The following is a 12,421-nucleotide window of genomic DNA, read 5'->3' on the forward strand; positions in this document are numbered from 1 at the left end:
GGCGCGGGGGCGGTGGGGCGCCAGCGCCCCGCCTGCCTCGCTGCACTTCCGGCGGGCGCCGCTTGGGGCAGTGTGGAGTCCGGTCCTCCCGCCGCGCGCGCGCTCACCTCTCTTGGCCGGAACCCCGGCTCCGGGAACCAGGAAGAGCCCGGCCGCGGGCGCGGGCTGTCGGGATGGCGGGGTCCGGCTGGGGCCCCCCGCGGTTGGACGGCTTCATTCTCACCGAGCGCCTGGGCAGTGGCACATATGCTACGGTGTACAAGGCCTACGCCAAGGTGGGTGCGGGGCGCCTCGGGGTTTCTGTGCGAGGCAGCAATCGGGGGCTCGAGAACTTCTGAGGTTCTGGCCCCGGTGCCCGCCAGACGCTGAGCAAGCCCAGGCCGGGAAACGGGGAGAGGTTGAGACGGCATGAGCTAAGGGTCCACGGCCTGGCCTATGCCAGGTCGACCTTCTGTGGAGGAGGTGTGCGGTGACCGCCACAGATAGTTCTTCAAAACAAATACACACCGCTGTTGTGCGGAGAAACGAGTGAAGACCTCGGAGCCTCGGCGTCAGTGGCTGAAGAATAGGCTCCAAACAGGGAGGATACCTGTGGGTTGGGAGGAGCCTGGGGCAGGGTTCTAGAAGGCTGGACCCACTTAGGAAGCAGAGTGGGCAGTTTAGAACAGTGAATAACATGCCTTAGCAGGGGCACTCTAGAATACAATGAAAGGGATTGTGAAGCAGAGAGGCTAGTGGGAAAGCCAGGATTCCAGAATCTTGGTGCCTTATTGGTTTGAGAAAGGGCAGCTGGGCAACCTGGATGCTGGTGTGAGTGGGTAGACCCAGAGAGGAGGAGCAGGGCAGAGGGGACCAGAGCCCTTCTGGCCATGCATGGTTCCTGGCTCTCTCAAGGCAGAGCCCTTGAATCTCCTGTCCCCACAGAAGGATACTCGGGAGGTGGTAGCCATAAAGTGTGTGGCCAAGAAGAGTCTGAACAAGGCATCCGTGGAAAACCTCCTGACAGAGATTGAGATCCTCAAGGGCATTCGACACCCCCACATTGTACAGCTGAAAGACTTCCAGGTGTGGGCTTGGGATGGGGTGACCACCAAAGGGGGCTGAGAAGGGCCACTCTCTTCAAGCCATCTCTCTGCCTCTAACCCCAGTGGGACAGTGACAACATCTACCTCATCATGGAGTTCTGCGCAGGAGGTGACCTGTCTCGCTTCATCCACACCCGCAGGATTCTGCCTGAGAAGGTGGCTCGGGTCTTCATGCAGCAGTTGGGTAAAAGCCTCTGACCCCAGCCTGACGCCCCTTCCCATGATCTCTGCTCTCCCACCCCACCCTTGCCCCAGGCTTAGAGCTGTGACACTCTTAGCAGTTGCCTGCCATCCCAGCTTGGATTTGTAGGGCCCATCCTTCGTTTTGCCCATCCCTGGTTAAGGATGCTGTGAGAGAGATGGAGAGGAGTCCCATCTGTGGGGAGTACAAGCTTCCACACGTGAAACATATTCAGTAACAGAAAGACCTCGTGGAACTTTCCGAAGACCCAAGTGTTTCGCCAAGGAAAAGAGCAAGGGCCTAAAGGGCTGGGGCATCTAGGGAGGCTTCTAGGAGGAGGGGAGACTTGTGAAGGGGTACAAGGGAGGAAGGAGGTCACTCGAGGTGGGGGTAGGGCAAAGTCTTAGCAGAGAGGGGAGCCTGGTGCTTGTATGTAGAGCACTTGGTAGGGACTTTGCTGGTGGTCCAGTGGTTAGATCAGACTCTGCATTCCCAACACAGGGGCCCAGATTCAATCCGTGGTCAGAGAACTAGATCCCACATGCCACAGCTGAGATGCAGCACAGGCGAAAAAAAAAAAAAGCATTTGGTAGACCAGGCCAGAACTGGGGTTGGGCAGGCGGGCAGGTAAGAGAGGGGATGGGAGAGATAGGCTTCTCTGACCTGTCACTCTGCACGGTTCCTACTGCCTAGCCAGTGCCCTGCAGTTCTTACATGAACGGAATATCTCTCACCTGGACCTGAAGCCACAGAACATTCTGCTGAGCTCCCTGGAGAAGCCCCACCTTAAACTGGCAGGTGTGAGTCTGGAACAGAAGGTGTGGAGGTTTGGAGGGTGGGTGTGCAGAGGCCGCCTTCTGCCTGAGCTCGCTCAGCAGCCCTGGTTCTCATGGAGCCCTCTATTGAGTCATCAGACAGCAACAGGCTGGGATGTCCAGGGACAGGCCCCGTCACCAAAAGATAGGGCCTTTCTCAGGCTACCTGTGCTTGACGCCAGTGATGTGATATCCTGGTTGGGGTCAGGGTTCAAAGTGTGACCAGACTTAGTTTTTTATCCATCACCAAACTGTGACTCAGTCTGGGGCAGTGTTGGAAAGTGTGGAATGGGGAAAGGGGTAGTTGTGGCCCCTGATAAAATTTGGAGGAGAACTGACTTGAAGTTGGAGGCCAGAGAGGTCCACGGAGCTGGGTAGGACAGTGAGGGAGAGGTCAACCCCTAGTGAGCCCTTATCCTCATTGCTGGTGTGATCAGGGTGGGCTTCCTGGGAAGAGGTGTGCAGTGGGGCTGTGCAGGACGGGTAGAATATATGCCCTCAAAGAGGTAGAAGGGTTTGTGGTGAGAGAAACGACATGAGCAAGGTAGGGAAGTGGGGTTAATCCTGGTGAGTCTAGAGGGTGGGAGGAGCCCTGCCCTGGAGCCCAAGGGGGAGGCTGTAAAGCAGGAGCAGAAACTGAGCCCTGCTGCCTGGCCTCTTGCCTGCAGACTTTGGCTTTGCACAGCACATGTCCCCCCGGGATGAGAAGCACGTGCTTCGTGGCTCCCCTCTCTACATGGCTCCCGAGATGGTGTGTCAGCGGCAGTACGATGCCCGTGTAGACCTCTGGTCTGTGGGGGTCATCCTGTATGGTGAGAGCTCTGTCCCCTGCCCCCACGTGGAGGTCTGCACTGTGTCTCCTCAGGCAGAGCATCACTGGGCCACTCCTGAAGGGTTTTAATGAGAACCCTGACTCTCCTGGTCTGGGGCCCTTCTCCAGGAGTGGGCCAGGCCCAGCTTGACCCTATCCCCTCCCAGCCTGCCCTCTGCCTCCCTTCCACAGAAGCCCTCTTCGGGCAGCCCCCCTTTGCCTCCAGGTCGTTCTCAGAGCTGGAAGAGAAGATCCGGAGCAACCGGGTTATTGAGGTAGGTCTGGTAGGGCCTTCGAAACTATGAGGGGCAGCGGGAGTCAGGGCCCTGAGGTGGCAGAGCTCACTGCCACCTGCAGACTGGAGTGTGGGCTCCAGGCCACCACTGTGGAGCTGGGCACGCTCTAGCCTGAAGGTTGGCTCCATTCAGTCCCGGGAACCCAGATCAACCATAGTGGGGAGCAAAAGGCCTGCCCTACAGCCTGTTACAGGTTCCCCATGGGGAGAAGGGCTTCCCAGGTGGCTCAGTGGTAAAGAATCTGCCTGCCAATGCAGGAGATGCATGTTCATCCCTGTGTTGGGAAGATCCCCTGGAGGAGGAAATGGCAACCCACTCCAGTATTCTTGGCTGGAGAATCCCATGGACAGAGGAGCCTAGCAGGCTGCATCCATAGAACCAACCACAAAGACAGGAGCCTGGGGAGGAGGCTTGGCTCTCACTGGCTGTCACACTCTGACCTGTCACTCTTTCTCCTCGTCTCATATTCTCCATCTGTCAGATGTGTGTCTTGGGGGGCCCCCAGGACAGGGTGGTCCTGACAGGCCCCTGGGGCTGGGGGCCAGCGTGCCAGAGCCCAGTGTGATCTGTTCCATCCTGACCCCCGCAGCTCCCCCTGCGGCCCCAACTCTCCCAGGACTGCCGAGATCTGCTGCAGCGGCTTCTGGAGCGGGACCCCAGCCGCCGCATCTCCTTCCAGGACTTCTTCGCCCACCCTTGGGTGGACCTGGAGCACATGCCCAGTGGGGAGAGCCTGGCACGAGCAGTGAGCAGCCAGTGGAGACGGGTGGGCTGAGGGCAGGTGGGGGTTTCATCGATCCCTTTCAGTGGGGACCAGGTGACCTGCCCAGCAGGAGGCAGAGGGTGGGTTCAGGGTATGGATGACCCCTTGCAGTGAGCGTGGGGGGTGGGCATGACTCCCGATCTGCCCTCCCGCAGACCGCCCTGGTGGTGCAGGCTGTGAAGAAGGACCAGGAGGGGGACGCTGCGGCCGCCTTGTCTCTCTACTGCAAGGCCCTCGACTACTTCGTGCCCGCCCTGCATTGTGAGTGCCAGGCGGGTGCGGCAGGACGGGGCCAGCCACAGCCACAGTGGCTGGCTTCCAGAAGCAGCTCCCTTTCCAGAATTTTGTGGGAGACAAGACAGTGGGGAAATCTGGAACTCAGTGCTTTGGGGGATCCCAGAGGGGTTGGTGTGAGGCAGGGGTCTCCTCGCTTCAGAGACCTGATTTAAACCCCCACTTTCTGCAGACGAAGTGGACGCCCAGCGGAAGAAGGCAATTAAAGCGAAGGTGATCAGAGTCCCCTGAGGACATGGGGAGGAGTCTCAGGGCCTCTGGGGGTTGGCTCTCCTAGAGGAACCTCCCTCCCTGGGAAGGGGTTCAGCCCGGCCTCAGTTGGCCCCTGACGTTGCAGTTTGGGGCAATCACTGAGGACCCAGAGGGAGAACCTGAAGCTGGGTGCTGGTGAGGGAGGGAGTGGGGGACAGCCCTTTGTCAGCCCCTTGCCCTCCAGCAGGTAGGGGAGTACGTGTCCCGGGCTGAGGAGCTCAAGGCCATCATCTCCTCCTCCAGTCAGGCCCTGCTGAGGCAGGGGACCTCTGCCCAAGACCTGCTCAGAGGTAGGCCCCGACCCCAGTTGACCACCAGTTCGCCGGCCACTTCCCTCCAGCCCAAGGGGGAGAGAGGTGGAGGTAGGCGTCCCGAGGTGAGAAAGCAGACTGCTCCTCTCACAGTGCACCTTTGCCCCTCATCCCAGAGATGGCCCGGGACAAGCCACGCCTCCTGGCTGCCCTGGAAGTGGCTTCAGCTGCCATGGCCAAGGTTTGGAGCTGCGGGAGGGTCTGGGTGGGGCAGGAGGAATCCAAGCCATGCCCCTGGAAGACCTGGTGTTCATGTGGCTGCAGGAGGAAGAGGCTGGTGGGGAGCAGGACGCGCTGGCCCTATACCAGCGCAGTCTGGGGGAGCTGCTGCTGCTGCTGGCAGGTGAGGCCCCAGCCCCACCCTCCCCACCGGCCCTCGGCCACCCTGCCCTCACCACGCGCCCTCCCTCTCTCCGCAGCGGAGCCCCCAGGCCGGAGGCGGGAGCTGCTTCACACTGAGGTGCCCACTGGGGTTGGGAGGGTCAGTGGGGGTGGGGGGGTGGGGTTCGTCTTCCCCGTTTGCCCTGCTTCCATGTGTGGGGACCTCCTCGGGTTCCCTCAGGGTGCCCCAGGTCTGGGAGTCAGACCTCACAGACTTGCTAAGTTGGTGACCCCTGTGCACGTCATCAGGGTTCGGGTGCTTGGGTCAGGGCAGAGGGACAGGGCAGGGTCTGGGAACTGAGCAGCAGTCAGGAGGCTTCCTGGAGGAAGGGGCAGAGAAGGACTCAGGCAAGTTGTTCTCATGAGGCAGAGGGTCCCGGGGAGCATTGGAGTGAGAAGGAGCTCAACTTGAAGGCCTCTCCTCACCCCACGTCCCTGGGCATGTCTTCCCTTGGTAGGTTCAGAATCTCATGGCTCGGGCTGAATACCTGAAGGAGCAGGTCAAGGTGGGCACGTGGGGACCCACACTGGGGCAAAGCTATGTGTGTGCTGTTCCTGTCTGCCTGTGGCTGTCTGTCCCCCACTCCCTGCACTGTGTGTCTCTCTCTCGTTCCTATCTCCAGGTCTCTCCATCACAGTCTTGTCCTTTATGTTCTGCAGATGAAAGAGTCTCACTGGGAAGCCGAGACCCTGGACAAAGAGGGGCTGTCGGAGTCTGTTCGTAGCTGTGAGTCCTGCCCTGGGGTCTGACCCTTCACCCGAGGAGGAATGAAGACTGGGGCAGCCCTGGATTTTGCCTCTTTTGCCAGAGACCCAAGACTGACACTCCCCACTTCCCTTCCACAGCTTGTACTCTGCAATGACCCTGAAGGATGATCGGACAGATCACCGGGAACTGGGGACGCATTCACCCCAGCTGGCCCCCAGAATTCTGTGGCGCTCAGCAACACTATGGAGCAGGCTTCCTGGATGGGCAGGACCCCCATACCGCAGGATCCCCAGCACCCCTTGGGAGACTCTAACTCCCTTGAGAGTCTAAGAGCCCACGGTGTGTGCCAGGAGCACGGGGCCTTGGCCTGGGGTGGGGAGAACTCTGGGAGAAGTGTGTTTCTGTCACATGACTTTTGTTGTTTGCTGGTTGCTGGGCCTGTTGATTTCTGGTTTTGCTCTGAGATGAGGGCCAGGGTCCTCTGCAGTGCACTCCTGCTCTTTTCACTCCCTGCCAGCAGGCAGCTGTGCCCACCCCTGTCTTTCCTGGGAGCCTCACCTCCCTCTGTGCACTGGAACAGGGCACTCCAAGACCCCTCAGGGACCACCCATCCCACCATATGCACTCAGCCCTGCAGAACTCAACCAGTCTTCCTGGGAGCTGACCCCAGCCTACCCTCTCAACATTTTAAGATTATTCTTCATGCATGAAAATAATATCTTTGGTAGAGATGGGGCAAATTTGAGAAACCCATGCCTTGTTCTTGCCCTGGTCAGGAGGGCACAAGGGGAGGGGTCCTCAATCCTCACCCCTCCCACCTTCACCCCTCTGAGGAATGCCTGTACTGACCGCAGAGCTGGTCCAGGCCTGGGATGGGGAGGCATGCGGGCTGTCTGGCCTGTCAGGCTCCGGGGGAACCAGTGATCCAGGAGACCTGGTCCTGGGTCTGACATGGCTGCTCCTCCAGTGTGTGACCCCAGGCAAGCTCCTTCCCCTTTCCCGGCCTGGGTTCTCCCCATCTCTCCAGTGGGACTATTACTCTCTCCTCAAGCCCCTACATGGGCTTCCAGGAGAACAAAGTGTCTTTAATCTGGAAAGAATATATCTCCCTGGAGTTATTTAGGCTTTTCTTTTCTAAACAATCAGAGAGGGTGTTAGTGATTGCTAATCCTGTCCTTAAATGCCTCCTTGGGGCAAGAGTTGTCTGCCTTCCCTATAGGAGACTGGGTGTAAAGAATATAATTCATTGTTTTTCTATTAAATTATTTTCTGAATTTGTTCTTCTCTTCTTGCCCTGGGGAAAACAGGAGAGCCCCAGTTCACAGGCTGGGGCTAGAGGGGCCTCAGGAAAAGCTGGGTGGTCTGCAGGAGGCTGGGGGAGGTCACAGGGTTGGGGGAGTGAAAGCCACATCTGCCCCCTGCCCTCGGGGAGCCCTGGGGGTCCGGGAGGACCAGGCTGACTGGCCGCCAGTCCTCCTACCACCCAGGACAGCAGTGGGGAGCCGCAAGCACAGGCCTCAGAACCAGGGAAGCCCTTCCTGTCTGCACGGGGAGGAGAGCCTGGTGGCAGGAGTGATTCTCTTAAACTTCTGTGCTGTACACTGCTCGTCCCAGACAGGACCCGATGCCTCCACCCCTTCTCACCCTGGGCCAGTGAGCCGGATTAGGGAAAGGGCATCCTCTAGGGTGTCTTGTGCTCATGCTCAGCTCCCCGGGGCCCCCCAAGTTGGGGTGGTTTCCAGCAGCCCTCCCCCCACCCTCTAGTGGGAGGAGCATCTTTGGGGATTTAGGGAGAGGGAGCTCACCCCCTTGGGCAGCCACCAAGGCCCGAGGTTTCCCTCGATGCTCAGCCTTCCATGCAGACCTTAAAGGGCTAACTTCTCCAGAAGCCTAACCGTTGGGTGGCAGTGTGGAGCAGTGACCCAGAAGACGGGAAGCAGAGCTAAAATCTGGCCTTACTCTGTGGCTCTGAAGCTTGGGACCCATTGATTAGCCTGTTTCTCAGTAAAATGAGGATGAAGGTAAATGCCCCGTGGGAATCTGTGAGGATTAAATGAGCCTGGCACACAGAATTCAAAAAATGTTATTTTCAGAGGAATGCATTCAGATTATTTCTGGGAGTGGGCTGGACAGAAAATCCTCTGAGTAAAATGAGAAGGAAGGAGGAGAATGAATGGACCCAGTTGGGTGGATAAATTGAGAGAAATGGATGGGAGGGAGAGTGGGAATGAGGAAGGATGGGGTTTGTGAAAGACTAATCAAATAGAAGGATAATGGGATAAAAGTTTGGCCCCGGAGGCCCCAGTTTCTATTTGTGGTGTCTGCATTGGCAATCTGAGAACAGGGGCCTGATACCATTCTACATGTGATTATGGAGGGGAATGGGCCCCCGTGGGGGCACTGGGTATAGGAAAGACCTGGGAGCCTGAGGCTGGTGGAGGAGGCCCTGGGGTGGGGCCCTCCCTGGGCAAGACGTGATATGTCTAAGCCACCTCCAAGGAGGGAGGCAGCCCAGCCAGAGGAGGTGGGGCTCCCTGGGGCTTTCTTTAAATGATAGAGGCCTGTGGGAAATATGCTAATCTTAATAAGTTTTCTTCCCTAGGAGCGAGAGTTTCCACCTCTCACCTTTAGCACTTTGAAAGTGCCCAAGACAGGGCAGGCCACCTCTCCCTCCCAGCATCTGGGTGCTCACCCTGCCCCGTCCTCTCACCTCCACTAAGTCCCCCAAGCGCAGGCAGCATTGGGCCCTCTCTCTCCCAAGGGACCAGCCCTGGGAGAAGCGGATGGGCCTCTGGAGCAGATTGAGGGACCCAGGTGTCTCTGGGGCCAGCCTACCTGCCTGACTGGGGATGAGGAAGGACACAGAACCTTGGTTCCTGAGGGAGGTCATTTAGAAGGGCTGTTGTCCTCAGAGGCCAGCTGCCACCCCAGCCGTCCCTGAGAGGAAGATGGCCCAACCCTGAGGCTAGGATGTGAAAGAAGGGGGCACCTTCCCCAGAGTAACTCACAACCCACACCTATACATTTGAAACCCTCCCCCCCACCCCACCACACACACACACACACACACACACACACACACACACACACACACACACACACACACACACACACACACACACACACACACAGAGATACTAACAGGCCATGGGCCACAGACGCCTACAAAAACACTGAAACCCACGTACAAGCTCACATACCCACGCAGACCCCACACAGACTTGCAGTCATGATCGGACAGACACAGGCGCGGTTGTTGATAGGGACAAGGCAGCCTCAGCGTTGCTGCTTCCCCAGACCCAGCCGAGCCTGGCTCCCTTGCTCTGAGCCTCACACAGATTCTGGGAACAGCGATGTCTGGCAGGCACCGGGTGGGAGGCAGGGCAGCAGGCTCCATGGTTCCCTCGCTCCCCTCATGTGTGGCTCCCCACCCCCAACCCAGCCTCAGGAGTCAGCTGAGTCAGTAGGCACTGCCAGCAGCTTGGGCTCAGCAAACGGACATCCCCCAGATGTCCCGTTGCCTGCCCCTGCCGGGGCCTCCAGTGTTGGAAGAGGGACCATATGGCCACTGGGGGAAGGGAAGAGCCTCTCAACTCCAAACCCATCACCACCCTCTCCAGCTCCTCCCTGGAGATCCACTGGCCTCCGGAAAGTCACTTCTCTCTGTACCCCTCCTCTCTCTGGGAACCAGGCTTGGGCTGTCTGGAGCAGGGAAGGCAGAAGAGGACTTGAGCCCGGCAGGGGCCAGGGGTCGCCACTTATCTCCCTGAAGTCCCCTGTTTCTGGGGCCAGAGAACCTGAGGGTGGGAGTGAGAGGGGGCAGGCCGGCCATCTCTGTTGTCTTCCTCCTGAAAGAGTGAAAGGGGTTGGAGGGGCTGTCTCATCACCTGTCAACATGTCCTGTATCCTCAGACTGCCTGCAGGGTGAGAGGGAAGAAAGGAGAGAACAGGAGGGAGGGGCCGGGAAAAGAAAAATACCTTCTCTAAACTATGGTGCCCTAATGGTGGGACTTGCATCAGTCTGGAAAGCTTTGGTGGTAAGTGGCTTTGTGGCTCTCACATCACACTGGGAGGATGGACTAATCATCAAGAAAGTGATGGTCTTAAGTGGGAGTAGAAGCAGGATGGGAGGAGAGTGGCAGTCTAGTGGTGAACTGCAGAGCTGAGGGCTGAGAGTGGGTCAGATGCTGGGGGGACTGCAGCTCGGCCAGGTCAGCCTCACGTTGAGGGCGTAGGTGTTGGGTGGGTGTGAGCCAGGAAGGAGACCGAGGGTTGGAGATACAGATGAGAGGGCCATGGGCTGACAGGGAAGTCCAGAGAGCAGGGGAAGGAAGAGCAGGGTCGGGGGAGGCAAGCAGAGCCTGTGCACCCCTCAGCCCACCCTCCTTGCCCATGTCTGCCTGAGCCTTCACTGCCCGCTCCACCTCGATTCCAGGGACAGGTCAGGGCCCCTCAAGGTTCTCAGGCTGTGAGCAAGGAGCCAGAGAGGGGGCTCGGCCCCCTCCCACTCCCTAACCCCAGGCCCCAGCCAGCCCATTTTGTGAGGGTTCAGTGAGTGCTCAGCCCCTGGCCTCCCCACAGCCCACATCCCTGCTCTTTCACTTTTGGTCCTGCAAACCACTGAGGGGAAAGGGTCTGTCCAGTCCCATTAGGCAGAAGGCCCCTGGAGGGCGGAGTGCTGACGTGGGCCTCGCTGCTGATGCTGCCGAGGTGGCTCATGCCCCACCCCCCACAACCTGGGGCCAGAACTTGGTCTCCTCCAGCTCCAGGAAGGTCAGGAGGGGTTTCTGTCCGATGATCACCCTGAGGGGCAGCCCAGGTCCCTTTCCCTAGGGTGTTCAAGTGAGAAGACCCAGCGTGACAGCTGAGCATCACTGCCCAGATTCTGGGCCTGCATCCCTCCCTGCGCCCACCATCCTAACTCATCGTCCTCTGTTTCTCTCCCACCTCTCCCTCCCCACATTACCTACTGCACAGGATTTGTGTTTCTTGTTCTTATTTTACAGAGAAGCCTAATGGAAGCTTTGCCCTTGAAACCAAACCCCGAGATGGCTCTTCTGCCTGTAAATCTTGGCTGGCTTCTCTACAGTCTGGCGTCAAATGGGGGCACCAGGATCTGCCTGTAGCACCTTGTTCCTCTCAGGCCTCTGAGATGGCCTGCTTGCGAGCCTCCTGGTTGGTCTCCTGGATACCGCGCCCCCCCCCCCCCCCCCCCCGGAGCACACACGTAGGTGAGCAGGATGAGATTTGGACTCTATACTTTTTTTTTTAAGAACGAGTTACCATTTATTGATATGGTCCATCATGTGCCAAGGGCTTTACAAATGGCCACCCTTTGAACCAGGTGTTATTATTACTGGGTGGGGGCTCTTAATATCACAGCGGGGGAGGAAACAGGCTCAGAGAGGGAAAGGGACCTGCTCAAAGCCACACAGCAGTGCCTGGGCTGGAAGGCAGTTGCCCTGCCTTCGTTTTGTTACACTTTTGATGGCCAAGATGTGGAAGGAGATAGGTACAGGTGCCAGAGACAGCTGTGGCTGAGTCTTAGCCCCTCCTGCAGGCTCAGGTAATGCCCCAGACGCCCTGCCTTCCCTGGTGCAGCCCATCTAGATGACTGCTTGAGTATCTTATAGGAGTTGGCACTCCTATGAAGCTGTGGATGAGGAGGTAGAGAATACCCCTCCAAGGGCAAGGTTAGGGGCCTGTGAAACCCGAGACTCCTGGAGGTCAGTAGGAGTAGAATAGGCAAGTCATTTGGAATTTTTATTTTTCACTGAACTGAGAGAGGAAATCCAGCTATGGAATCCAGAGAGAGTTCTACAGGAACAGAACAGAAATTGGCTGGGCCCTGGGCCCAGAGAAGGCCTGGAGCCTCCTGGGCTACTGTTCAGTGCCAGCTTCATCCTTGGCACTAAGCCCCTCACATAGCATCATCGGCTTCCAAGAGCCAGAGCCCACAGTGGCAGCCGCTTGAGACTATGGCTGCAGCTGCTGCTCTACCCAAGGAGGGGTGTGGGGCTGACTCTCAAGGGTCAGGGAGGCCAAGCTAGGAAGTCTTAGAAATCACCCAGTCCGTTCCAGTTTTACAGATGATGAATTGAGGCCCAGAAAGCGTGGTGGGTTTTAAGGAGAATAAATGTGGAGACTTGAATTCAGGCCTCCTGTCTGTTGTGAGTGTCTGCTTAAAGCTCCCCTGAGCATATCTGAGTGTTGGTGTCTAGAGGAGCTAGGCACCCAGGGGAGCTGGCCCATGTTTGTGTCTGTGCGTGCCAGGATGCATGTGTGACATTCCCCTCTGCACACGCCAGGATCTCTGTGTCCCTCTGTGTGTCCCTCTGTGGGTTCTCCTGTGTGCAGGAACCTGGGGGCATGGTCAGAGAAGGTCAGGTCTATTCCTACAATTCTGGGAGGCCTTCCCAGGCTGAGTAGGGATGGTGGGTCCTGAGGGGTAGGGTGAGGAATGGGAACTTTGCTCCCAGTGGAGAGGGCGAGAGCAGAAGGCAGACTGGAGCCCTGGATGAGA

The 12,421-nt window shown here is 58.2% G+C and overlaps 1 protein-coding gene across 4 annotated transcripts; it reads left to right on the plus strand.

Annotated features, from left to right (window-relative positions):
* The first annotated feature begins 125 nt into the window (after positions 1-125).
* ULK3 (unc-51 like kinase 3) lies at positions 126-7,172 on the plus strand. 4 transcript variants are annotated; one of them, XM_061158993.1, is made up of 16 exons: positions 126-275; positions 925-1,065; positions 1,149-1,269; positions 1,960-2,064; positions 2,750-2,893; positions 3,085-3,167; positions 3,778-3,933; positions 4,107-4,212; positions 4,418-4,458; positions 4,682-4,787; positions 4,925-4,989; positions 5,073-5,151; positions 5,228-5,268; positions 5,648-5,695; positions 5,850-5,916; positions 6,036-7,172. In XM_061158993.1, exons 1-16 carry the CDS (start codon positions 174-176, stop codon positions 6,050-6,052), a joined length of 1,422 nt encoding a protein of 473 aa, XP_061014976.1. In that variant the 5' UTR covers positions 126-173; the 3' UTR covers positions 6,053-7,172. The 4 variants fall into 4 exon arrangements, with proteins under 4 accessions (XP_061014976.1, XP_061014977.1, XP_061014978.1 ...); XM_061158994.1 differs by having other exon boundaries at positions 4,685-4,787; XM_061158995.1 differs by lacking the exon at positions 5,648-5,695.
* Positions 7,173-12,421: the final 5,249 nt, after the last annotated feature.

Source organism: Dama dama, chromosome 13 (genome assembly GCF_033118175.1).
Source record: "Dama dama isolate Ldn47 chromosome 13, ASM3311817v1, whole genome shotgun sequence".
Lineage (NCBI taxonomy): Eukaryota > Metazoa > Chordata > Mammalia > Artiodactyla > Cervidae > Dama > Dama dama.